Source organism: Heterodontus francisci, chromosome 13 (assembly GCF_036365525.1).
Source record: "Heterodontus francisci isolate sHetFra1 chromosome 13, sHetFra1.hap1, whole genome shotgun sequence".
NCBI classification, from domain to species: Eukaryota; Metazoa; Chordata; class Chondrichthyes; order Heterodontiformes; family Heterodontidae; genus Heterodontus; species Heterodontus francisci.
The window spans coordinates 82335368-82361526 of NC_090383.1; the positions used below are offsets into that span (position 1 = coordinate 82335368).

The 26159-nt window shown below is 41.4% G+C and overlaps 1 protein-coding gene across 1 annotated transcript in view; it reads left to right on the top strand.

Moving 5' to 3' along the window:
• tgfb2 (transforming growth factor, beta 2) overlaps positions 1-15021 on the top strand; it is an 89308-nt gene extending 74287 nt beyond the window's left edge. The window contains exons 6-7 of the mRNA XM_068045064.1: positions 5533-5686; positions 10560-15021. Of these exons, the coding sequence (XP_067901165.1) occupies positions 5533-5686; positions 10560-10718 (313 nt within the window). The 3' untranslated portion in view covers positions 10719-15021. The remainder of the gene's footprint in view (positions 1-5532; positions 5687-10559) is intronic.
• Positions 15022-26159: the final 11138 nt, after the last annotated feature.

Below are 26159 nucleotides of genomic sequence, written 5' to 3' on the forward strand. Positions count from 1 at the left end.
CACCTCTATCAAATCTCCCCTTAACCTCCTTTGCTCCAGGGAGCCAACCCCAGCTTTTCCAACCATTGTAACTAAAATTCCCCATTCCTGGAACCATTCTAGTAAATTTCCTCTGTACCCTCTCAAGGATCCTCACATCCTTCCTAAAGTGTGGTGATCAGAACTGGATGCAATACTCTAGCTGGGGCCTAACCAGAGCTTTATAAAGGTTCAGCATGACTTCTCAGCTTTTGTACTCTATGCCTCTATTTATGAAGCCCAAGATCCCGTATGCTTTGCTAACCACTCTCTCAATATGTCCTGCTACCTTCAAAGATCAATGCACATGCACACCCAGGTCCCTCTGTTCCTGCATACTGTTTAGGACTGCACCATTTAAGTCTATGTTGCCTTATCCTGTCCCTTCTGCCAAAATGCATCACTTCACACTGGTCTGTATTAAATTCCATCTGCCACCAGTCTCCCATTTTGCTAGCCTATCTATGTCATGTTGCAGGAGGTTTGTATCATCCTCTGTCGTCACTCCTCCAAGCTGGGTTTCATAGGCAAACTCTGTATTCCAATTTATATATAGCAAAAAAGCAGTGATCCTAGCACTGACCCTTGGAGAACACCACTATCTGCCATCCTGCAGTCTGAAAAACAAACATTTACCATGACTCACTGTTTTTTGTCCTTAAACCAATTTTCTATTTTCCATGGCTGGAGTTTTGGGTCCCTCCCCGCTCCGGGAGTGGGTTGCAGGCAGTGGTGGGTGTAAAATCGAGTGGAAGGTGGGGGGTGCCATTCCCATCGCCTAATCACCCCCACTGCCATTTTACCAGCGGCGAAGGGGGTGGAAAATGGTTCGTCTGCCCCAGGCCATTTGAGGCACTTAAGTGGCTAATTAATTGCCTCTTAAGGGCTTCCTCCCACCAGCGGGAGATGGGTACTTTGCCAGCTGACTGTAATACCAGGCAGCCTCCTGTGGGCTCGGGGTGGGGGGGCCTTTCTGATCGGGTACCCTATACCCCATGGAGGGTCCCCCCAGCAGCACAAGATGCCCCCACTGGACCACCTCTTTTTCCCCCCACCCCCCCACCTTGTTGGGGCCCAGCTGATTGACCTGGCGAGGCCCCACACACCTGCATTCCAGGGCCTGCTCCATCGTGCTGGTCCTGGCTGGATGCAGTCCCAGCAGTGGCCACGGCTCCTGGTGCCACTGCTGGAACTGATCAAGGGTCGGCAGCTCGGAGGTGGGACTTTCTGCCTCGGAGGGGCGGATGTCCCAACAGAGGCCACATAAGGCCCTGGACCTTGCAAAATTGTTGCGCAGCGTCCAGGCCTGACGGAAAGTTTTCAGCCAGTGGACTGAACCTCCACAACATAATGTTCCAGCCCGTGAGCCTCAATTTTGTTAACTAAAATTTTATGTGGTACTTTATCAAACGTTTTCTTAAAATCCATATAGACAACATCCACCACACTCCCTTCATCAACCTTCTCTGTTACTTTATCAAAAAATTCAATTAGTCAAGCATGATTGCCTATTATAAATCCGTGCTGGCTATCCTTAATTAGTTCAAACCTCTCCTAGTGTTGGTTGATTTTTTTCCCCATGATTATTGTTACTAAAACTTTACCCAACACTGATATTAAATTAACTGGCCTGAATCACCAAGTTATTAGAGATTCAATTTTAGGACATTATCCACCCCATCCCTCAAAATGTTATTGGAATGCTGATGGTATATTCAATGATGCATTGGCCTTTGTGCATTGGGAATAGGCATTCCTCGGGAGTGTAGGTCAAGAAAATCAACCTTCTTAAAAATTATAATCCTACTAATTATTAGAGGTAGCAAGTTCATTCTTAGAAAAATATTTCACAGGGAAAAATAGTTACGTAAATAAAATGGCAAAGCTTTATATTTTTATTTGTTTGCTGAATTAGGTGTCCATGGATCCATATATAGAGCCTAACTTCTTCCCTACTAAATATTTTAAGTGCCCATCTCCCCTTTTAACTTCCCAAGTGACATGCTGCCTTTCGGGCCAAAACAGTGGACAAGTGACCTGGTGCTAGGCCTCAATTCACACGACCCCTGAGCCAGACCTCTGCAGGTGACTTAACCATCAATTTTTCCTCCTTTTGATATAGGAACAAGCCTAACCTTTGTACTGTGGTTACTTCTGATGGCCTGGATGAGATTGGAGAGGTCGCTCTGTGGGGTCTCTGCTGTGTACGCCTACATTATATTTTATACTAGTGTAGCCACTTTGAGCAGTAACATATGGCATCACGTTATTAAATTTTTAATAAACTCATAGCCAAGAAATAAACATCAAAGTCTTTTTTTTAAAAAATTGCAACAATATTTTAGGTGTTCTATGATGAAAGCTTAGCTTTTTTTGCCGGAAAGTGGAAACATAGTAATGACTAAAATTTCAAAAAACATTCAGACAAAATTAATTAAAAATCTTCTGTAAACAATCAGCCAAATAGCTCCATTCCAAATAACTACTAGTTAGGCTAGAAAGTATTAGGAGTGGATGTAGGCTTCCCATTCATCTGGCTGTCCTTTTGAATGAGAAATTTTGTGTCATGGGAGGAGTTTGAAATTTGCTTTTTTGCTAATTTTCATGAAAATGTAGGTGTTAATAGGAACAGAAAAAAACTGCATTGTACTCTCATCTCATTTCCCCCCCTCAAATTAATAAAAACAGGCCAAAAATGTAACATGCCTCTTATGTTTTTTCAACTTGCAAAACTTATATGTTATATATTGCAAGGTTTCACCAGCCTTTTTAAAGTTTCATTTTATTGAACTGATAACATGATAAATGCAAATACCTTTCCAGCAGGCACATAGTTTTGGTTTTCCAAAGAGTATTTAGGGACAGCTTCAGGCTAAACCTTTACTCTCATTATTTGTTATCTTTCATCTAAACAGTCCTGATTTGTACAGATTAGTTTCTGTTCCGTCAAAGCTGGGAAATATGAGTAATAAGCAACACCTTTTAGGTAAAGTGGTTATCCACAGGAGAACAGTGAGTGCAAGTGAGATCCTACATTAAAGTCAAAGTATTACATTTAATATTGGATTTAGTAAACCACTGAGCTTCAACTGCATTCGATTGAATGGATGCAAATTAGCTTCTCAGTGCAGTCGCTGTTACAGTGTCGGATACACGGCAGCCAAATTGTATACAGCAAGGTCACAGCAAAATAATCAAGATGGGTACTGACCAAATCTCCTTTGATTTGTATTCTATCTTTTAATGCAAAGCATAACTTTGCCTTTTTTTTATTGTAGCCAAGCACTGGGCTGATGGCCTTATACATTTTTCCACAACTGATGCTTATTAACCAGTCAGCATTTAGCAAAAAAACATCCATTTAAAAAAATATTTTTACTTTGTAATTAATAGATATGTATATGAGACTCCAGTCCCACACCGACATAGTTGGTTTTTAACTGCTCTCTCAAGTGGTCCAGCAAGCCACTCAGTTGTAACCAGTTGTATCAAGGCTCAGAGGAACTAGGGATAGGCAATAAAGAGCTAGAAGGGGACATGAAAAAGTCTTGGCGGATAGGATTAAGGAAAATCCCAAGGCGTTCTACACTTATGTGAGGAACAAGAGGATGGCCAGAGTGAGGGTAGGGCCGATCAGGGATAGTGGAGGGAACTGGTGCCTGGAGTCAGAGGAGGTAGGGGAGGTCCTAAATGAATACTTTGCTTCAGTATTCACTAGTGAGAGGGACCTGGTCGTTTGTGAGGACAGCGTGGAACAGGCTGATATGCTCGAACAGGTTGAGGTTAAGAGGGAGGATGTGCTGGAAATTTTGAATGATATGAGGACAGATAAGTCCCCGGGGCCAGACGGGATATACCCAAGGATATTACGGGAAGCGAGGGAAGAGATTGCTGCGCCTTTGGCGATGATCTTTGCGTCTTCACTGTCCACTGGAGTAGTACCGGATAATTGGAGGGTGGCAAATGTTGTTCCCTTGTTCAAGAAAGGGAATAGGGATAACCCTGGGAATTATTGGAGAGGATTCTGAGAGACAGGATTTATGATTATTTGGAAAAGCATGGTTTGATTAGAGACAGTCAGCATGGCTTTGTGAGGGGCAGGTCATGCCTCACAAGCCTTATTGAATTCTTTGAAGATGTGACAAAACACATTGATGAAGGAAGAGCAGTGGATGTGGTGTATATGGATTTTAGCAAGGCGTTTGATATGGTTCCCCATGGTAGGCTCATTCAGAAAGTAAGGAGGCATGGGATACAGGGAAAGTTGGCTGTCTGGTTACAAAATTGGCTGGCCCATAGAAGTCAGAGGGTGGTAGTAGATAGAAAGTATTCAGCATGGAGCTCAGTGACCAGTGGTGTTCCACAAGGATCTGTTCTGGGACCTCTGCTCTTTGTGATTTTTATAAATGACTTGGATGAGGAAGTGGAAGGCTGGGTTAGCAAACTTGCCGATGACACGAAGATTGCTGGAGTTGTGGATAGTGTGGAAGGCTGTTGTAGGTTGCAACGGGACATTAACAGGATGCAGAGCTGGGTTGAGAAGTGGCAGATGGAGTTCAACCTGGAAAAGTGTGAAGTGATTCATTTTGGAAGGTCGAATTTGAATGCGGAATACAGGCTTAAAGACAGGATTCTTGGTAGTGTGGAGGAACAGGGATCTTGGGGTCCATGTCCATAGATCGCTCAAAGTTGCCACCCAAGTTGATAGGGTTGTTAAGAAGGCGTATGGTGTGTTGGCTTTCATTAACAGGGGGATTGAGTTTAAGAGCCACGAGGTTATGCTGTAGCTCTATAAGGCCCTGGTTCGACCACACTTGGAATATTGTGCTCAGTTCTGGTTGCCTCATTATAGGAAGGATGTGGAAGCTTTAGAGAGGGTGCAGAGGAGATTTACCAGGATGCTGCCTGGACTGGAGGGCATGTCCTACGAAGAAAGATTGAGGGAGCTAGGGCTTTTCTCATTGGAACGAAGAAGGATGAGAGGTGACTTGATAGAGGGGTACAAGATGATAGGCATAGATAGAGTGGATAGTCAGAGACTTTTTCCCAGGGTGGAAAGGGCTCTCACCAGAGGGCATAATTTTAAGGTGACTGGAGGAAGGTTTTGGGGAGATGTCAGAGGTAGGTTCTTTACACAGAGTGGTGGGTGCGTGGAATGCGCTGCCAGCGGTGGTAGTAGAAGCAGATACATTAGGGGCATTTAAGCGACTCTTGGATAGGTACATGGATGATAGTAGAATGAAGGGTAGATAGTTAGTTTGATCTTAGAGTAGGTTAAAGGTTCGGCACAACATCGTGGGCCGAAGGGCCTGTACTGTGCTGTACTGTTCTATGTTCTATGTTCTAATACCAACCTTTCCAGCCACATCTGCATCCTGAGAATTATTTTTTTAAAAATCCTGCCTTGGACATACTCTTGCATAAGTCAGAAACTTCAGGAGATAAGGGAAAAAAGACGTTGAAAAAAGCAAAAGGTTCCTGTCATTTGAATGTGAATCTTTGTCTATTGAACAGAAATGTACAGGACAACTGCTGCTTACGTCCACTATACATTGACTTCCGGAGAGACCTGGGGTGGAAATGGATTCATGAACCCAAGGGCTATCAGGCTAACTTCTGTGCTGGGGCCTGCCCTTACTTGTGGAGCTCAGATACTCAACACAGCAGGGTAAGTACTGTCTGTGACTGTACAGACGTATTCAGTATCAGATTGAACATATTAAACATTTTTGGTCTTTTACAATCCGTTAAATTGCACTTGTGCCATGTAGTATGATTTACTTTTGCACTGTCACAAGGAAAACAGCCATCTGATATCACTTTGTATTTTCTACACTCCATTTTTTTTTATTAAAGATGTGTAAAAACGACAATTACTCTATAGAAATATGCAAATAATAATGAGGCAATGGAAATGCAATTTTACATCTAACATCTGAACATTTGTTTGTGAAACAGAAAAGAATTGGGGTTTGGATACAACAGTATATGTACTCCACACTGTTTCTATACAGCAGAATACCCCCTTGGAATTGTTCCTTTACAGCAATATACTTAATTCACACTGCTCCTATATTGAAGTCAACCCATTCCGTACTTTTCCTGTAGAGGAGAACCTCTATTCCACATTGTTTCTATAGAGCAGTAGCCCTACTTTGTATTTTTCTTATAGTTTTCATCATCTGAACGATTTCTATTAAGAAGAATCTCTGGGCTGAAGTTTACCAGCTCTTTGGGGATGGGCTGGGATGTGAGAAGGCTGGCAAAATGACACAGGAAGGCATCAGGTGGCATGCCCATTGTCTTCTCGCCGCTGTGCCAGTAGCGGGAAAGATGGCAGATGGCTCGCCCCTACCCTGGAGCCCAGTTGAGCCATATGAGTGGCCAATTAAGGGCGTCTTCCCACCTCCACTGGCATTCTAGCAGTGCCACCACCGCCACATGGGGAGATCATCAGGTAAACCTTGGCCTCCCAATGGGCTCCAGAGGAGGGGGGCCTCCTTTTTGGGCCACAGAGGGGCCCCCTGCGATGGCAATGGCTGCCCCTTTGGCAATGGCGCTGCCTGCCCTCTGCGATCATCACCCACCCACCCACTCCACACCCCCCTCGCTGGCCCCACTTACCTTCCTTTGAGGACGCATGGCCATCAATGCGCCCTTATCCTCCAGGTGCAGCCCCAGCAATGACCACCACTAGCAGTGGCGCTGCTGAGCTGTCAGCCCACACTCTGGACTGGCAGCTCTTTGTGGGGGGGGGGGGTGGTACTGCCATCCTTAATAAAGATGGCAGCCCTGGCAGAAGCCACTTAGTCGGCTGCCGCTGGAAAAATGCGGCCCTGAGTTTCACTCAGGCCGGCAATGTGTCCGTACATGGATACCAGCGTCCATGGCAAAAAATATTGAAGTCCATGACTGTTATTTTCAGGGATAGGAAATTTCCCATTGGCTTCTCTTTTCTGACCAGACTGGCTTTAAAAGAAAAATCGCAATTCAGTTTCACAGCTGAATTGGAATTTCTAAGCCCTGATCTTTAGCTAATGCTTATTTACACTCCTTTCCATATTCACAGCTGACAGGTACTGAGAGCAGGAACAGCGGCTTCCAAACTTGGACAGATTCAGGGTTTTCTGGCGGGTTCTGATTTTTTTTTTTAAAAGCCCATCCGAAAACCACAAAGCTGTCCAAAATTCAGAAACTGCTGTTCCCGCTGTCAGCAATGGTCAGAGAGAGAGGGGGACAGAGAGAGAGAGAGAGGAGATGGGGGGCAAAGAGAGAGAGAGGGGGGGACAGAGCAGGGAGACGGATGGGGGGGGGACACAGAGAAAGGGGGGAAGCAGAGAGAGAGAGGGGGACGGGGTGGAGGGAAAGATACAGAGAGGGTGGGATGACACGGAGCGGTGGGGGGAGGGGGTTAATGACATAGAAAGAGGAGAGAACAATATGAGGGGACAACACAGAGAAGGGGTAACAGAGTGAGGAAGCGAGACAGACAGAGGGAGGGAGAGAGCGATCAAGATCACTCCTGACTGATAGACATCTATCCGGAATACTCCACATTGCTACAAGAAGTGTGTGGACAATCATTGACTACTTGTGCAAGCAAAACAAAAATGCCAGGTATCTCACTAAGTCAGTGCCCAACATAGTGATAAGAAAGTAAGTCAATAGATTAGTCTTCTCATTTAAAGCTTCTTCTCAAAAATGCACATTTATTGTTTTGATAGTAAGATAAATTTTTAATGCCTTTATCTTTCTGAAATTGTCTCACTGACCCCCTATGCAAGATTAAATTATAATGTGGCCCCCCACGTGAAAAAGTTGGACACTCCTGCTCCAAGCCTTTAACCTTGCGTTTTAAAATAGCTTAGCAGCTAGGTTATTTTAAAATACAAGTTTAAAGGCTTGTGTTATGTAAACTCATTTTAAAATAGCAAAAGTCACTAGGGGAATGTCTCAATTTCTATGCACATATTACTTTCACTTGTTATACAAGCTCTGTGTCATGTTGAAAGTTGCTGGACCTTTACTTCTATATAAATGTCGCAATTCCCCTGCTTTTCATTTGGAATCACATTATTCCAGAACTTGTATTGAGGGGGAAAAAAGCAAGACAAGGAATCTCCAGAAGTCAGCACTAAGTTCCTCATGAATACAAGAGTATGATGTTATGGAGCTGAGTGATATTGGCAAAAACAGGATGCTACTGTCCCAAATACAATAATTAGTAAATACAATGTAATGGATAGCTTTAATAAACCTTAATCTATGATGAACAGTCTACAATTCCTTAATAAAATCCATCCTGCATTTGCAGTTTTAAAAACTGTCGGGGCAGACATAGTAAAAATTCATTATATTTCAATGACCCTGTCAGAAATAGTAATTAACCGATTTTGTTTGCTGTGAATTGGATTAAAGGACAAGTTTTACAAGTATGTCAAAGATCAGCAACTGCAATGTGCATCATTTACAATCCAGTTTGAGGGCAGATAACCTGAGTGGCTAATGCCGTTTGAAAGTTGTCTGTATCATAGAATTACATTACATTAAAAGTGCACCTTTGCTAACAGATAAGAGATTTGGCTTGGACATAAATTGGTTAGTCGGGAGTACAAGCTTAAAGATAGTGACTAAACATTTTGTAACAACTGCTCAACTTTTTGCAGAAAAGCTTTTTGTTAATAATTATCTTGTTAGAACTGAATAGGAATTGACAGTGATAGATTGAGATATAGACATAAGTGAATTTAAGAGAATTGTTTTATTGGAGGAATTGAAGGGTGCTCTTTATTTGTAATTGTATTTAATTTTGTCACTAGCTTTGTTGAGTAAATGACATTTTGTCCATGAGAGATGTCCCTGAGTCTGTATTTTAGAATCCAGGACCTAGTTTAACAGCCTATCAAGATGAATAAACTAGTCTTGGCTACCTACCATAAATCTCTCTGTCCCTTCCTGTCCCACTTTGCTTTTCTGTTTTATATGACCTTTCTGAAGTACTATCTCCTGCATCCTATAAAAATTCTCCTGATTTGCCATTCCCTGGCCTTTTGTTGGATGCCTTGTCTTCAGACACTTGATAATCAGGTGGAGAAGTTGCACAAACATTGACCATCACAGTTTAAATTGTCTTGTGACAATGGCAGTGTGAGAAATGGTCCGTCTTCCTATTGCTGATTTTTCTACTGCCTCAGCTCAATATTCACAATAACAATCCTCTCCTTGAGTTTCATGGTTTATTGGATAAATTTGCACTCCTGACATAATGTGAATCCAAAAAGGTCATCCGATAAGGTCCATCTACCACCCTGTGACATGGTGTAACTAGCTCTATTCTGTCAGCAAAAGTAATTCACATTGGCGTTGCATACTATTTTGCCTGCTAGCGAACTCATACAGTTGTGCTGCTTTCCACTGATTATCTACTTAGATACTTCATTTATAAGGAGAAATATGTTTTAAATCAGACTGTGTTTTGATGGCATTAGATTGGCTATACGCTACATAGACAGATGAATTGCCTCCATCCATGGCTGTCAATAATTTTGTCAAATGTCCATGGTGCAACATGTTGGTGCCTATCCCTGGTTCCACTGCCCACCGAAACAGGGTCGGCCCTTGCTTTCAGCCCCGGCTGCAAGATCCCTGCCACCTAGGAGAAGCCAGCCCTCTATTTTAGCCTGTTCCTATAATGTTGTACCCCTTGTTTACATCCTTTCCATTAGAAATGATGAGAAATACATCAATGCCTCAGGCAATGTACCATTTCCTGAAATGTTTTGATCAGGTTGTCCGTTAATTGGTTTGTCCTGCAACAATTTTGAAACTAATAAGCAAAAATTCTGAGGTGTTGGGCTTTGTCCTGTGGGTAGCCAACAGCTTGTTGGTGGTTAGAATAGTAGCAGTCAAACCTGTAGCGCCAACCGTGTTTAGGCAGTTACTGTGAATACATTGAAGCCCTGAACATTTTGAGCCCAATCAGCAGAATCACTTTCAGCTTACTTAATGAAGCCCTTGTTTTTTTTAAAAAAAAGAATTAGAGATATAACACAGCCCTGTTTTATCCCTAGGAGACAGTCAAAATATTTACAGATGCCAAAAGGTGACATACTGTAGTAATGGCAAAATTTACTTCAGCATTTCACACATTGCCATGGATTTATATTAAATATTTTCACGGCCATCTGTGTCCATCAATAGGGCTGAGTGTTCTTTAAAAGTCAAAATATGCTTCAAGTGGTATCTTTTTTTCCTGCTAGAATGTTTGTGATACTGTAAACTATATTTCAGAATTGGACATGTTGTGGTGTTAAGAAAACTGCATAACAATTCTCTTTTTTGCTTATTCAATGGGTCAATGGTCAAGCAGCAAAACTGCCTTTGTCCCAGTATGGCAGTATTTATTTAGGACGTTTCTCAAGTGACCATTCACTTTTTGTTTCAGTCATATATAAACTTCCTACCAGAATGACCCCAGGCCAGCTGACTCTGTTTTTCTAAAAGATTATTTGGCAGACTAAACGATGTTTTCTTTATTTCAGATACTTAGTTTGTACAACAATATAAACCCTGAAGCTTCTGCCTCTCCTTGCTGTGTTTCTCAAGACCTGGAGCCACTCACTATCCTCTACTTTGTTGGCAAAGTTCCTAAAATTGAACACCTTTCGAACATGGTAGTTAAGTCTTGCAAATGCAGCTAAGAATGAATACAACTCCCCTGAAAATCCCAGGTTCATCAGTGTTAAACAAAAGAACAATACATGGTACTAGTTTGAACTATTTGGAACATTTTTTTCGTTTAACTACCAACAGAAACAAAAGGAAAAATGTACATTGAAGGCTTTATTCCTATCCTTCACCTACTATTTTAGTGTGATAGATGAGACACAGAACCTTAAATTTTTTTTTTTAAAAACACTGGAAAAATTGTAAGTGTTAATATGTGAAATAAAAAGAGTCCCACTTAGTGGAAATGCTGTACAGGTCCCGTGCCTTACTTGATCTCTTGTGTATTGTTATGCAATTGGCATCCTATATACTCCTTTCTTAGGGCACCAACATAGTCAAATGTATTGCTGATATGTTCATTGAGGGGATGTGTTACTGGGCCAAGTGGCAGAGACAATAGCAAACTTTGTAATCAACACCAAAGTATACACTTGCTATCAGTTAAGTATGGTATTGGTCTAGGGGAATACTAGGGATTACAATTTGGGCCTAAAAATGAGTATGTTCAAAGTAAGAAGGAACATCAGGTGGAACACTTAGAACCCAAAGGTAAAGTGTCCAATGAAGACTTGTGAAGTAGGTGCATTCCTGGAGAGAGAAGGGATTGAGTGATATAATAAGAAGGCTGAAAGTTGGGGTTGATTTTTCAAAAAAAGGACAGACTTGTTAGACTTAATCTCTTTCCCTTAAATCCCCTATATTTTATTCTCTAGATAAGCTTTAACAAATTCATAAGCATATTAGCCTGGAAATTGTAGACTCTGCTTCTGGTACAGTCTTATTCAATAGAAACGCTGATTGGATAATTATCTGTGGAGGTTGGCATGGTTGATTTACAGCGCTCCTAACTTTCCAGCTGTTAAAATCAATGCTGGAAATCAGTGCTGTAAATCTTGCCACATAATGGCAAATCTTTCTTTCTAAAGCACCTTTGCTGATATTTTTCACTGTGCATTTTATTTTATTTGTTATTTTGAGATACAGCACTGAAACAGGCCCTTCGGCCCACCGAGTCTGTGCCGACCATCAACCACCCATTTATACTAATCCTATACTAATTCCATATTCCTACCACATCCCCATCTGTCCCTATATTTCCCTACCACCTACCTATACTAGAGGCAATTTATAATGGCCAATTTACCTATCAACCTGCAAGTCTTTGGCATGTGGGAGGAAACCGGAGCACCCGGAGGAAACCCACGCAGACACAGGGAAAACTTGCAAACTCCACACAGGCAGTACCCAGAATTGAACCTGGGTTCCCGGAGCTGTGAGGCTGCGGTGCTAACCACTTCGCCACTGTGCTGCATTGACTTTAACAAATTTGTATTTTCATTTCCAGATAATAGCCCAAAATTGTGAAGCTCCGTTCCAGCACAGATCAGAGAATTGGGTGCAGAGGTCAGCATGCACAATTTGTGGGACTCATAATAGCCAAGCATTATTTTTAATATCCAAATAATTAGAAATGTAGTAACTTGGGCACACTGACCTTTTCACAATCTGCACTCCTGCTGAGCAAGACTGCAAATCTAGATCAGACTGTTACAACTCCAGGGCTAATACATTTATGAATTTGCAAAAACGAATGCAGAGAACAAAATATGGGGGCTGTGTTCTTTGGGGTTTCTATTTCTGGAGTTCTTTATTTCAACTTCATCTTTAGGAGCAGTTAAGGAAATACCCCTTCCTCCCAAATGCCAGATATAAGATATACTAAATTATATTGGCTTTCTCCTTTTTCTAAATTGAGTACCAGCCCATTTACAAAATTCCAACTCTAACCCTCCTAGTTACTTCTGTTTTTAAATCTACTTGTGTGATGCTTTTTTTGTTATCAGTTACATGAGTGAACAGTCAGCAAACACAAACTGAAATGTGTACAGTACTGTTAAAAATAAAGAAAATAGCACAACGATATGAAAGTGATGCTTCTGTTTACACCAAGGTTGAAATCTTTTATTTGTAAGGGCAGCCCAATAGCTAAAGCACTCAACTGACCAGAATACTTGAGTTCCTTTTTAAGCTAGAAGCAGGCCAATAGTAATAATCCTAAGACAGCGCCCTTTTGGTTTAGGGCAATATTAGGGATGCTGTAACATAATACATCGTGGAATGGGAGAACGTGGGTCTATATCTGCAGTTCCTCACCATGGTGAGCTTCCATTTTAAGTGGGAACCAAGCATTTCCTCACAGGAAAGAAAAGGAAAACTATAGGTTTCATAGTTCCATTGAAACTACGTGACCTTTGGTTTTAATAGAGCTCTTGCATATGCTTTATGAATGCTGATAGTCTTCTTTCCCAAGACAGTTCCCTTTCTTCCTCTCATTGTACGGCAACAGAAGAAGAAAGAACAGTGCTGAATCCTCTGGCAACACTCTGCAGGAGAGTGAGCCATGAAGCATGTCTGCTAAGGGCTACAGATGAAAGGACAGTGGATCACAGATGTTCCCCCTTCCTAAAGCGTTGTTTCTTGATCTGGAGATCCACATTCCAGTCCTGGTCTGTAAACAATAGTACACATTTTGATCAAGATTTCTGAGTTATATTCCCTGTCTTGGGCAGCCCAGCCCTTCTGCTATGATATCAAAATGCTGTCTCCTCAGCAGGACATTCAATTTAAATCCCAGTCTAGAGACAGCATAGTGACTACAAACATAGCTAGATGACCCCTAATTAGAAATGCTGGCTTAGAATGGTTAACCCAAACAAAGTCATGAGGGACCAAAGCGAAGAGAGCAGGACTATAGGGAAATAGCAGGGGACTGGGTCTAAACTGGATAGCTCCTTCAAAGAGCTGACATTGGCACGTTGGGCTGAATGCCTCCTCTATACTGTAACATTTTATGATTAAAAAATACTGGGGGAGAGATGCCTTTACATATTGGTCTAGTGATATTTCTGGTGAGTGACTATGGAGCAGCATTAATGGTGCAGATGGAGAACAGCATGCATTGCCTGTATGGTTGCACCTCCCAACTGAGAAGGACAACAAGAACATGAGGGTGGGAGAACTTACTTACATGGAGAATTAAGAAAAGTCAAGTTTGATCAAACATAGACCCTTTTGTTACTTCCAATACTTTAATTCAGAAGCCATTTTAGTAGTAATTTCAAGAAGTCTTACAATGTTAAGCCATGGGAATATCCCTCTGTTGTGACTATTTCCATTCACTTGGTAAGTGTAAAGTAAACATAACGTCACTAGAAAAATATGCAAGAAACTGTGTGCTAAAATTTCACAAGTTAACTCATGGAAATAAACAGTGACCTTTGACAGCTTCCTTAAGATATACAGTGGAAAATTTGCTGATGTAGTTGTCTAAATAAAATAAATATCCAGATCCCCTTCACTACTTCTCATGACTCACTGATGTGTATAGGACATTCATTTAAAAACATTTGGAAACCCTTACTTCTGTGATGCTCATCGTACTAGATGATAAAACCATGTTGCCTATTTCATAATACTGTCTATTCATTTCAGATCTTTTTGAATTGAACTCATTCCCATATGATTATCATTGTTCATTGGGATATAAAGAGTAAATCATTTTAAAGGGCCATTGCCTTCACAAAAATGTCATTGGCCAACTGTTTTTTTTTATTTGGCAAAGGAGAAGACCCATGTATCATCTTCATTGTAATTTTGCCTGCAAATGACACAATGATACATTTTGGCTGGATTTATATCTGAGGTAATTGTGTCATGCATTTCAGACAAATGAAAAACTGTTTGCCAAATACTGTTTTCATGAAGACAGTGGTCCCAATTTAGCTTTAATCTAACACTTTTAAACATCATTTGAAATTCACAAAATATACATTGTAGATAAATACATAAAAATAGCTTCTGACATCTGGAATGCCAGTCGTAAGCACTTTTGTCAGGGATAGCCTATCTTTAACTCTTATGAGTGTCATTCATTGTGGATGGAATAGGATCCTATATCTGAATGGCATAATAATTTGTCTTTTAGCTCCAATAGAAGGAGATGGGATGCCAGAATGTCGAACTATACTTGATTGCGCTGGACGCAGCCAAATGTTAAATGCTTTTTTTTTTAGGAAAAAAATCGTATCTCTGTATTTTGCTCAATATTTCCTCCTGCTGGTTTTTTTCTGCCCCATTAGGATGAAGTTTCTTTTCCTCAGGATTGCACTGATACTAGTATAAAGCTTCCTCTTGAATGCTGACATCTTTGAAACTATTGTTTTTAAAAATTGTACACTTATTTCTTGATCCTTAGTAAATGTTGGACATTTGATTATCTTACCACTTGGGTGGGAGGGTGGGTGCTTTTTCCTTGTTTTATCTTTCTAACGTACATTTGAGTCAAACATACATATTTGTTGGCTAATTACTATGTATTTTAACACATGGTATGTCTGTGAAGCCTGCAAATTTTGTGGTGCTCTAGTGGTTAAATAAATTATTTCAGTTCTACTTTTTTTGGCAGTCCTTGACTTATTATAGAAAGTACTTTACAGATGTACAGCAGCCTAAGGTCCAAGATGTTCTTACTCCGATTACTAGGGAGATCATAATCCAGGTGTCCATTTGCTGAAAACTGGCTTAAAACACATATATAAATACAGTTTATCTCCGCTCTCAAAGACTTATTATGGAAAATACTGGATTAACAAATGGGCTGTATTTTAATTAATACATGTATTTAATTCAAATATAAATGATCATTTAAGCGAATAATCCTGTGCCTTATCCTAAATGGATTGATTAGCTAATTACCATTGGTAGTGGAAATTTAGAAGAGAATTCAGCAAGGTCGTCTTTGAATCTTTGGAACATTTGAGGAAAGTCCCCAAAATCTATCTCTCTAACTGATAAACAACAGTTAATATAAATTTTACAATGAGGTAATCATACAAGCACTCGGGATATTTTCAACCACTAACGCCTGCTAAGCTGATTCTATTTATCTTGACTAGCCCTTGACTAGTCTGCAAAATTGTTTGAATTTTCACTGCAACACAGTTGACAGATGGATAAGTAGCAGGTGGCATTAACTGAGGCAACAGTGCCAAGTGAAGCTAAATGGATAATTGACAGATGTGTAGATATTGGTGATTACCATTTTAAGCCTGTGATCTCAATTGCATACAATTGAAATCAACAGTTTTATTGTGGTTCAAGTCTTGTGTGCCACAGATGAATGCATCCTTCAGCTATGAGAACCAATCTATATGTTTGATGTGTAGCCCCTTCCTTTTCAGACCTGAGAAACAAGTCAAAGATCAACCTGATCATGTAATTGTGCTAATTTTGAAATCTTTTATCACTTCATTTTCTGACAAAACAGCTGTTCAAATGGGAATTGTTTCAACATTTCTCAAACTTCCAAAATGGATGGTGGGAATCAGGAGACAGAAGATAAAAGGTGAGTAAAAATTGAAAAAAATCAAATTAATAAAATAAACTTTATTAGTTAGAGAGTAAAATGAAAGTTCAAATTAAAAATAGAGCAAAGAAAGAATAGGGAAGTAGAGAGAATAGGTTGAATTCACCGATCCTGTGTTCAGATCAGGGAAATATGCTTAAAATGTGCACAGTTGGAGTTGTAGCAACACCATTGTCGCCAAGATTCTCTAATCCTATAATCCCTTCAAGCGAGACTTGAATGGTATTGTCACTTATCCACCCAAGCCTGGACGTTATCCATATCTTGGGCTGGCATGGGCTGCTTCATTATCAGAGGGAACTGGAATGGTGCTGAACACTATGGAATTGTTAGTGATCGACTGCACTTCTGATATTATGATGGAGGGAAAGTCATTGATAAAGCAACCAATGATGATTGGGCTAAAGATCCTGAGGAACTCCTGCAGTGATGTCCTTGGACTGCAATTATTGGCCTCCAAAAACCATAAACCATTTTCATGAACTAGGATTTTTCCTTTGCCATTCAATGACCTCAGTGTTGTGAGGACTTGATGGTGCCATACTGTGTAAAATGTTGACGGCAGCTACTCTCACTGCTCCCTTGGCAATCAGTTCTTGTGTGCCTACATTTGGATCAAGACTGTAGTGAGGCCTGGAGGCAAGTGCTTTTTGTGGAAACTGAATCGAGCATCAACAAGGAGGTCATTGGTGAGTAGGTGGCATTTGATAGCAATATTGATGATTCCAACTGAAACTTAAAAACATGGAAAATAATTCTATTCCTCCCACACACCTGCCTACATATATGTATGTGGATCAAAACACAGGCAATTCATTAAAATATTATTCTGCTGTTAAGAGTAGGAAGGGAAGTATTGAATCTCTAACTAAAGTTGATCAGTAGATTTTCCATTACTGTGCAACATTTCTACATGCTGCCCCTTGGTAACACCATCCAAAAACGCTGACAAATCACAGCTCTACCTCACCACCTCCACTCCACTGCATCTAATTTGTCACATTGCTTGTCCACCATCCAGAACTGGACAAGCATGAATTTCCTCCAAGGAAATATGTGGAAGACTGAAGCCATTAGACTGAATTTTCCCAGGCTCATACAGGCAGTTTTGGAGGCAGAATACAAGGAAATTTGGAAAGATGTGCGTCAGCTCGGCTCCTTAATGTGTTCCTACCTCAGAGCACCTTATCTGGAGGCAGGCTAGCAGGTTCAACGGCAACCGAACCAGTTAGCTTCAATTTTCCAGGCCGCAAGAAGTCTTCCTGATGACACAGGGGCCTCTTGCTGTGGCAGGAGCCCGAAAATGGATTGGAGGCGGCTTTGCAGCGGGAGGCCCGAGCTACAACTCTGAGGGTTTAAATTTACTCAAGTAATTCACAAAGGGGATCTATCCCCAGGCATCAGACTTCATGGATACTAATGTTTCCACTGCTGGCCATGCTGCAACGGCAGCCGCTTCCCTCCACTGAAGGTGCCTCCGTGGCGCCACTGCTGCTAGTGCTGATGGCCAGGCATCACCCAGGCTGTGAAGAAGGCTGGTGGCCCTACCCATGGCCGCACTGATTGGACCTTCTAACGCTGGAATCTGGCTGCTGTTCCTAATTCGATGGGGGTCCTGGAGGCAGCTTCTTAATTGGCCGCCTGTGGGAAGATGGCGTCCGTTGTCCTGCTATGGCCACTTCTGGGTTCCTGACTCAGAATACATTCCAATGTTGGGATCAAGATCCACCCCGGAAAATTCAGCCCATTGTCTTCGGTCCACACAACAAACTCCATACCCTAGCCACTGTGCTGGATTTTATGGGCCCCCTGAGGTGGGGTTGGAGGTAGGGGACCTATAGAATCATGATGGGAGGTAGGGGGAAGGCGGGGGGGGTGGGGAATGAAGGGTCCATCACCTACCTGTCAAGTGATTTTGCTGGTGGCCTATTAATGGCCACTTTAGGGGTCTTCCCCCTGCCATCTGTTGGTGCCTCCGCCATGTGGGGTGGGGGGGGGGGCATCTTGTATTATTAGGTGCCTTCCTTTTGGTCTTGATGAGGGTCCTTCCTCCCAAGGAGGACCCCTGCTAACCTCTACCCCCATGGACCTCCTCCCCCTGGACTTCATGCCCTCTCTTCCACCCTCCTAATCAGGGCCTCCTGGACTGGCCTGGTGACTCCGCCTCACTTTCCTGAGGTCCGGGTCATCAGCATGGGGCCTGGGTTGAAGGCCTCTGCAGTAGCGGCAGTGGCCACCATTCCGGTGGCACTGCAGATACTGATGAGCTGTTGGCCCTGTGATTGGCTGGCAGCTCTTGGAGGCGGGATCCCTGTCTTTAAAGGGTTGGAGATCCAGTGCTTCACAGTCAAGTGCCCGAACAACAGAAGATAGCACCAGGAAGGCTCGAAAAGGGCGAGGTGGGTCTCCTGCAGCCCTTTTGGCCCGGCACCGGGAGCCCCGCCTTCGCTACAAAATCCAACCCACTGACTCCATCCCCCTCCCTGCAACTGTCTGAGGCTGAATCAGATTGTTTGCAACCTTAGTGCGGTACCTGACCCCAAGATGAGCTTCCAATCACATTTCCGCTCTGTCACCAAGACCGCCCACTTCCATCTCCGTAACATTGTCTGACTCTGCCCTGCCTCAGCTCATCTATCATTTGTTACCTCCAACTTCATTATTCCAATGCACACCTAGCCGCCCTCACATCTTCCACGTTCCAATAACTTAAACTCATCCAAAACTCCTGCGTATCCTAACTCACACCAAGTCGTGTTCATCCAGCATCCCTGTGCTTGCTGACCTACATTAGCTTCCATTTGAACAATGCCTCGATTTTAAAATTTGCATCCTTGTTTTCAAATCCCTCCATGGTCTCGCCCCTCTCCACCTCTGTAATCTCTTCCAACCCTTCAACCCTCTGAGATATCTGTGCTCCTCCAGTTCTGGCCTGACAATCCCCAATTTTAATCACTCCACCATTGGTGGCTGTGCCTTCAGCTCCCCAGGCCCTAATCTCTGGATTTCCCCCCCTAAACCTCTCCACCTTTTATCTCTCCTTTTCTAAAACGCTTCCAAAAACATACCTCTTTGACCAAGCTTTTAGTCACCTGCCTTAATATCTTCTTATGTTGGTCAGCGTCAAACTTCGTTTGATAACACTCTTGTGAAGCTCCTTGGGACATTTTACCTAGTTAAAGGTGCCATATAAATGCAAGTTGTTGTTGTTGTTGTTATTGCTATAAATGCAATGACAGGTCTTTTTGACAGCCTTATTTCTATTCAATTACAAAACGTTGCTGAATATTCTAGAAAGCATCGACATAATTCTTTTGTTTTTTTTTAACAGCATTTACATTTGGCTCCCTTGTCCATACAGCATGTCTCACCAGATGATCTATTCCTCAATCTTTGCCTATGCTGCTCTTTGTTGGCTAAGAGATGCAGAAGAATAGCCCTGGATAACTTCATTCAATTTCTGCTCTGTCTATAGGGCAGTATCTGGCCTTTGTTTGGCATGGCGTGTATTGAGGACAAACTTCAAATTCTGAAAACTCTTTGGCACCCAAATATCAACGTTCTTTTAAATAAAATTCAACATTTTTTTAGACTATGCACTTCTCTGTCCATTTGCACAATTTTGCATACTGTGATTGAATTTAATTTCTTTTTCTCTTCAGAGTCTGCTACATACCTTTAAATTGGCATTAATATTTATTTTCATTGGAGTGTTGAAGCCTGCTAAAATTCATTGTAAAGTTCACTATTTTTGAATGGGATGATTACAAAATGGAAGCGCCTTTGACAAATGTCATCAAATAAGAATTTTAATATAAATGATACGGTCCTTTTGTTCCTTCCAGAATAAAACTCCAGCCTTTTAGATCTCCTTTACTTAGCCAATGGAAATAAAATGTACATATTAGATCACCCAATCAGAAACTTAGAAGGCCCCAAAACTTGTGAGGGCTTGCTCCACCAGCACAAGTGTTAGGCATAATCTTTCTATACCATTGATTGATTACCTTTCTCTTGGAAATTTCTGGGGCTTAGGCTGAGGCCTTTCCAGGGGTGAAAATCCAGGAATTCTCCAGATATGATCTATTGGTGGATGATCTGCTCAAGGCCCTGCTACTAAATCTATCAGGCCAGTGCTAAGGGGGCAGAATCCTGGCTGAAGTGGGTTCTGTCCTAATTTTCTGGCTCTCCACAGGCAAAGCTCCTGCTTCCTGCCCTCCCCAATTCCAGGAATTTTAGATCTGTGTTGTAATTTTTATAAAGTTAAAGAAAATTCACTTGTGACAAACACTTAAACCTCTGTCACCTGCTCTCCAGCTTGCATAGATCTGTGAACTTGAAAAATTTATGTGGTGAACAAACTAAATCAATGGCTACAATCTTTAACTGCTTCTGGGGATCACTAACAGCAGTGTTGCTGTGCAAAACTGTTTACTCTTTGGTCTGAACAGATATCATTTCCTGGCCATTGATGACACTTTAGTTTAAGAATTTTATCAAACCCTTCCTGCACGGATATGAGTATGATGTAAGTTTGGCTTTCATTATCATTTCAATCATTGGGATAAAGGGAGTCGAGCAGCATTTCAAGTCAGAACGTAGTTATGTAAAAGGAGAAAACAGACGTTTAATTCCATTTAACCACTATACTGGCAAAAAGTGCTACTGAATTACACACAAGATCAACTCACAGCAACACAAAGCAGTCTATGGGTTGTATAATCATCTGTAAGCCATAGAAAAACATAATACACATAAGCATTACCACATGTGGTGGAGGAAATTTATTCCAGCCTGTATCTTCCACTTCATTTGTCTGTTCATGTAGAAATGATTTTAACCATTGCCTTTTTTTCCCTGTGTGAAGCAGGTTGTAGATGCCACAGGCCAGCAGGTCAAATGTCATTCAGCCAGGTGCTGGCAATCGTAATAGTTTCATGAAAAAAGTGAAAAGGACAGTTGAATCCACATGTAGGCAAGTTCATTGCTACGCTTCAGCAGTTCTCCTTTCCTACAGAATAAGAGCATAACCAATAGTGATAAACACAAGAAAAACAGCGAATGCTGGAAGATACTCAGTCTATCTGCATCTGTGAAGGAAGAAACAGAGTTAACATTTCAGGTCGACGATCTTTCACCAGAACCGCTGGTGTCATTTGTTGTTGATCAGAATTGCTCTTGTTTTAATGTTGTATACAAGACTGATTATAGAGACATATTTGTTTCAAATACACATTTTTGCATAATCTACTACAGTTCTTAGTGAAATAATATCAGCATAAATCGGTCATTCTGTCTGTCCAAACCTGTTACCTTGAATTGCATATGTCAATGTTTTGGACAGAGCCTCTGGCCCTGAGGTTCTGCAGGGGCTGTTCCATTGGCAGAAGGGTGGTGGAATGGAATCGCTGTTTGTCCATCTGAATGGCTTTACATCCTGTCCCCAAATGGCAAGAATAGGGCTATTTGCATGGTCACAGGAGGCTTTTAGCAACTGCATTTCAGCTCCCAGGTCCTTTTGGACTGAAAAGTTAGGACTCTCTAGTTCCAAAAGGAGCTATTTTGTCTCCAAAAATAAAGCAATTGATCGCTTCCAGATTTGATTATCTTTGAGACCTTTCAAAAATATGTAAAGAGTGAAAATTCCCAGGGTAGCCCAGGAACTATCCCTTATCTATCACCTTGATGTAATAGAACAGACAGAAGACAGACGTTATAGCAGGGCACTTAGAAAAATTGAAGGTAATCAGGCAGAATCAATATAGTGTTATTAAAGGGAAATCATGTTCAACAATTTATTGGAATTCCTTGAGGGAGTTACATGTGCTGTGGATGAAGGGGAACTGGTGGATGTATTATACTTAGATTTCCAGAAGACATTTGATAAAGTGTCACATCAAAGGTTATTGCAAAAAATAAAAGCTCATGGTATTGGGCATAACAGTGGCATAGTTAGAAGATTGGCTAGCTAACAGGAAACAGAGTAGGCATAAATGGGTCATTTTCTGGTTGGCAAGATGTAACGAGTGGTGTGCCACAGGGATCTGTGCTGGGGCCTCAACTTTTTACAATTTATATAAATGACTTAGATGAAGGGACCGAAGGTATGGTCGCTAAATTTGCTGATGACACAAAGATAGGTAGGAAAGTAGGTTGTGAAGAGGACATAAGGAGGCTACAAAGAGATATAGATAGGTTAAGTGAGTGGGCAAAAATCTGGCAGATGGAGTATAATGTGGGAAAATGCGAAGTTCTCCATTTTGGCAGGAAGAATAACAAAGAAACATATTATGAGAGATTGTGGAGCTCTGAGATGCAGAGGGATCTGGGTATCCCAGTGCATGAATCGCATAAGGTTAGTATGAAGGTACAGCACACAGTTAGGAAAGCTAATAGAATGTTATCAATAATCGCGAGGGGAATTGAATACAAAAGTAGAGAGGTTATGCTTCAGCTATACAGGGCATTTGTGAGACCACATCTAGAGTACTGTGTATAGTATTGGTCTCCTTATTTAAGGAAGGATGTAAATGCATTGGAAGCAGTTCAAAGAAGATTTACTAGATTGATACCTGGAATGGGCAGGCTATCTTATGAGGAAAGATTGGGCAGGCTAGGCTTGTATCCGCTGGAATTTAGAAGAGTAAGAGGCGACTTGATTGAAACATGTAAGATTCTGAGGTGTCTTGACAGGGTGGATGTGGAAAGGATGTTTTCCATTGTGGGAGAATCTAGAACCAGGGGTCACTGTTTAAAAATGAGGGGTCATCCATTTAAGTCAGAGATGAGGAGAAATTTTTCTCAGAGGGTCGTGAGTCTTTGGAACTCTCTTCCTCAAAAGGCAGTGGAAGCAGAGTCTTTGAATATGTTTAAGGCAGAGTTATATAGATTCTTGATAAGCAAGGGGGTGAAAGGTTATCGGGGGTAGGTGGTAATGTGGAGAAATCAGTTCAGCCATGAACTTATTGAATGGCGGAGCAGGCTCGAGGAGCCAAGTGGCCAACTCCTGCTCCTAATTCGCATGTTCGTAAGATTTACTCACAGTTCCCTCTCCTGAAAGATAACTGAAATGATAAAGCAGGACAGACTCACTCTCTGACCTATATCTGTTCTGCATTGTAGTTATGTAGATCGAGTGTTGTTTAAAGACATCTTGGGTTCGTGGTAGGCCTGAAGAATAACTTGTTTGTTACATACAGATACAACTATTTACACTCTCCACAAGCCTATCGAGCCAGCACACCTCGTGCTGCTTCTAGCTTCTTCCCAGCCTAATACCCATGTGACTATTACATCATCACTACAGTGGAAGGGGTTTACTCTCACTGTCTCAAACATTAAAGGTAGGATAGCTTTGACAGCTACTGGTAAAGAATGACTTGCTGATCCAGCGAGAAGCAAGTTTTATTGCAGGAAACTATTGGTCAGCAATATTTCAGGCCCTATACTACAATATCCATATTAGAATTTCAGGGCCTGTTGTTTAGTGCTGAAACTATAAGTATTAGTTTACTATTTTAGTTTTCAAAATATGAATATAGGGGGAAAGGATTTGCTGGTGGGTTGGTTTAGTACCCAATTTTTTTCAGTTCTGGGATCTGAGCATGAAAGCCTTCATTTTTTGGTTGTGAGGAGACATTAAACTGAGGCCCCATCTGTCTGCTCAGGTGGATGTAAAGATCCCATGGCACTATTTCAAAGAAGATCAGGAGAGTTATCCCTGGTGTCCTGGCCAATAATTATGCCTCAATTGACATCACAAGAACAGATTATCTGGTCATTATCACATTGCTGTTTATGGGAGTTTGCTGTGTGCAAATTGGCTGCCATGTTTCCTACATTACAACAGTGACTACACTTCAAAAGTACTTCATTTGCTGCAAAGTGCTTTGAGACATCCAGTGGTTGTGAAAGGCGCTATATAAATGCAGGTCTTTTTTTAATCGGCACAAATTTGCAATGTTATTGAAAAGGCCATAGTATGGCAATGGAATACTTGACACTGGTGAGTCACAGATGATTTTCTGAAGGTGGAAATAAGGCACATGCTTGGGCTGAGCAGAGGGGCCTATATTATTCATTTCACCTCGGATTGCTTGATGGTGACACTGATAAACTCCCTAACACTGGCATTCTTCATTTTGATGACCACAAAATGTGACTAAATGGACTGGATTTTCCTCATTTTAATGGAATGGCACAGCCAAACAAAGAGTCTATTCATAATTTCACCAATGAAGCAGTGGAAGGAACCTGGTATAATAAAGAACTGCTAATTAGACTGATGTTTACCAAAATCCAGCACAATATAAAAACAGAAAGTTGATTGTGTCAGTGTTTACGGACTGCTCGCTAGGCCGCTCACTGCCTGGTACAAATTAGTGGCGTGTTATTTGCATATATATAATTTGCATATATAAGCACCCTTCCTGCCTGTTTCAGGCAGGTGTGTTGTTTTCCCATTTACAGACCTACTTGTATCAGGTGAGCCTTGGGCATCCAAGGTGCCAAGTGCCCTGCCCTACCTCCCCCACTCCCACTGCTAAATTTCCACTAGTGGCTGCCTCTATTTCATCCCAAATTTGTCTTGAAATGATGATTAATAAAACATTTTATGCTTGCTAAACTTGAGTTCTATCTTTGGAAACTTTTATTTCATTTTTTTCCAAACATATAACTCTTTGATTTAAATCACATAGGAACACATGAAGTAACATCACAAGGATGAAACTAACACATAGTTCTTCTGGACATTTCTCACTCCAAACCAAAACAAGCATGCCAATCACTTTTTTTGTGAAGACAATGCCCTCTTAAACCACTTTCATTTTGTGGGTGATGAATGCAGAATATTAACAGCATAGGTTTACATTTAACCAGAGCTTTTTTTCTGTTTAAGAGCCACAAACTTGGGCAGGCCTCTCCAGTGGGGAACTTTCAGAACACACAAATGGCATTTGTTGACAACTCATGTTGCTATCACTCATGCATAAAAACAAAGGACTCCAAATGTAATAATAATCTGCATTCTTAAAATGATACTGGTTGTTCATATCAATACAGTTATGTAGACATAGGGAGATAAAAACAAAACAGTTAGGATGATCTGCACCCATATAAATGTACATTGTTGCATATACGAGTGGTTTGTTTTATTTTCTCCCTACCCACCTGAAATTGGATGGTCCAAATGTGAGGTTTTAAAAACCACTTTGATCAGACATGAGGATTCGGCAGGGACTGCCTCTCTAGGCTGCCAGAGAAATTCATCGTACATCTTGGATGGCTAGACCACTACCCCAACCCCAAAGTACCAGTGAAATTCACAGCTCAACTCCTTTGTCTACACTGACAGGAACAACTACGGATGTGGGATGGATATTTCATTGTGTTATTTGAACCTCTTGTCTGTGTTACTGCTTTGTAACACTGTGCCAGCTATTATTACATTTACAGCAGTACAAGTAAAACTCGTTTTTAAATGCAGTATTCACTGACTGTGATACTGAAAACCAGATATAGGCACAGTATTTTTCAAACAATGTGTATTTTTGTTCTAAGCATTGTCGTCTGTGTGAATTAGGACTTGGAGAGATTTGCCTTTGCCAGTGTCAACCAATCCCGCATTTTTCACTTTCAATCAAACTTGCAAAATGCAGACACTGTCAGAAGCAGTAAATAGTGAGCCTGACTGCTTCCAGTGCCAGGATTCATACTGCATGCATTCTGCTCAGCTGATTGACAGCAGGAAGCATGAACACTGCCAATACCAACAAATTCAGGTTATCGAAGCAGGATCCAATCAAATACTGTGGATTATTCCATATGTAAGATTATTACAGCAACAGGAGACCCCTTCATTTTAGTGAGGACCAGTTATTTCTGCCATTTGTAATGCCTGATCTTGTAAATAAAGATGACCTTCATGTGGTTAGGGTTAGGGCATGGACAGTATAAGTAATGCTTTAAGGGTTAAAATTGAAATTTT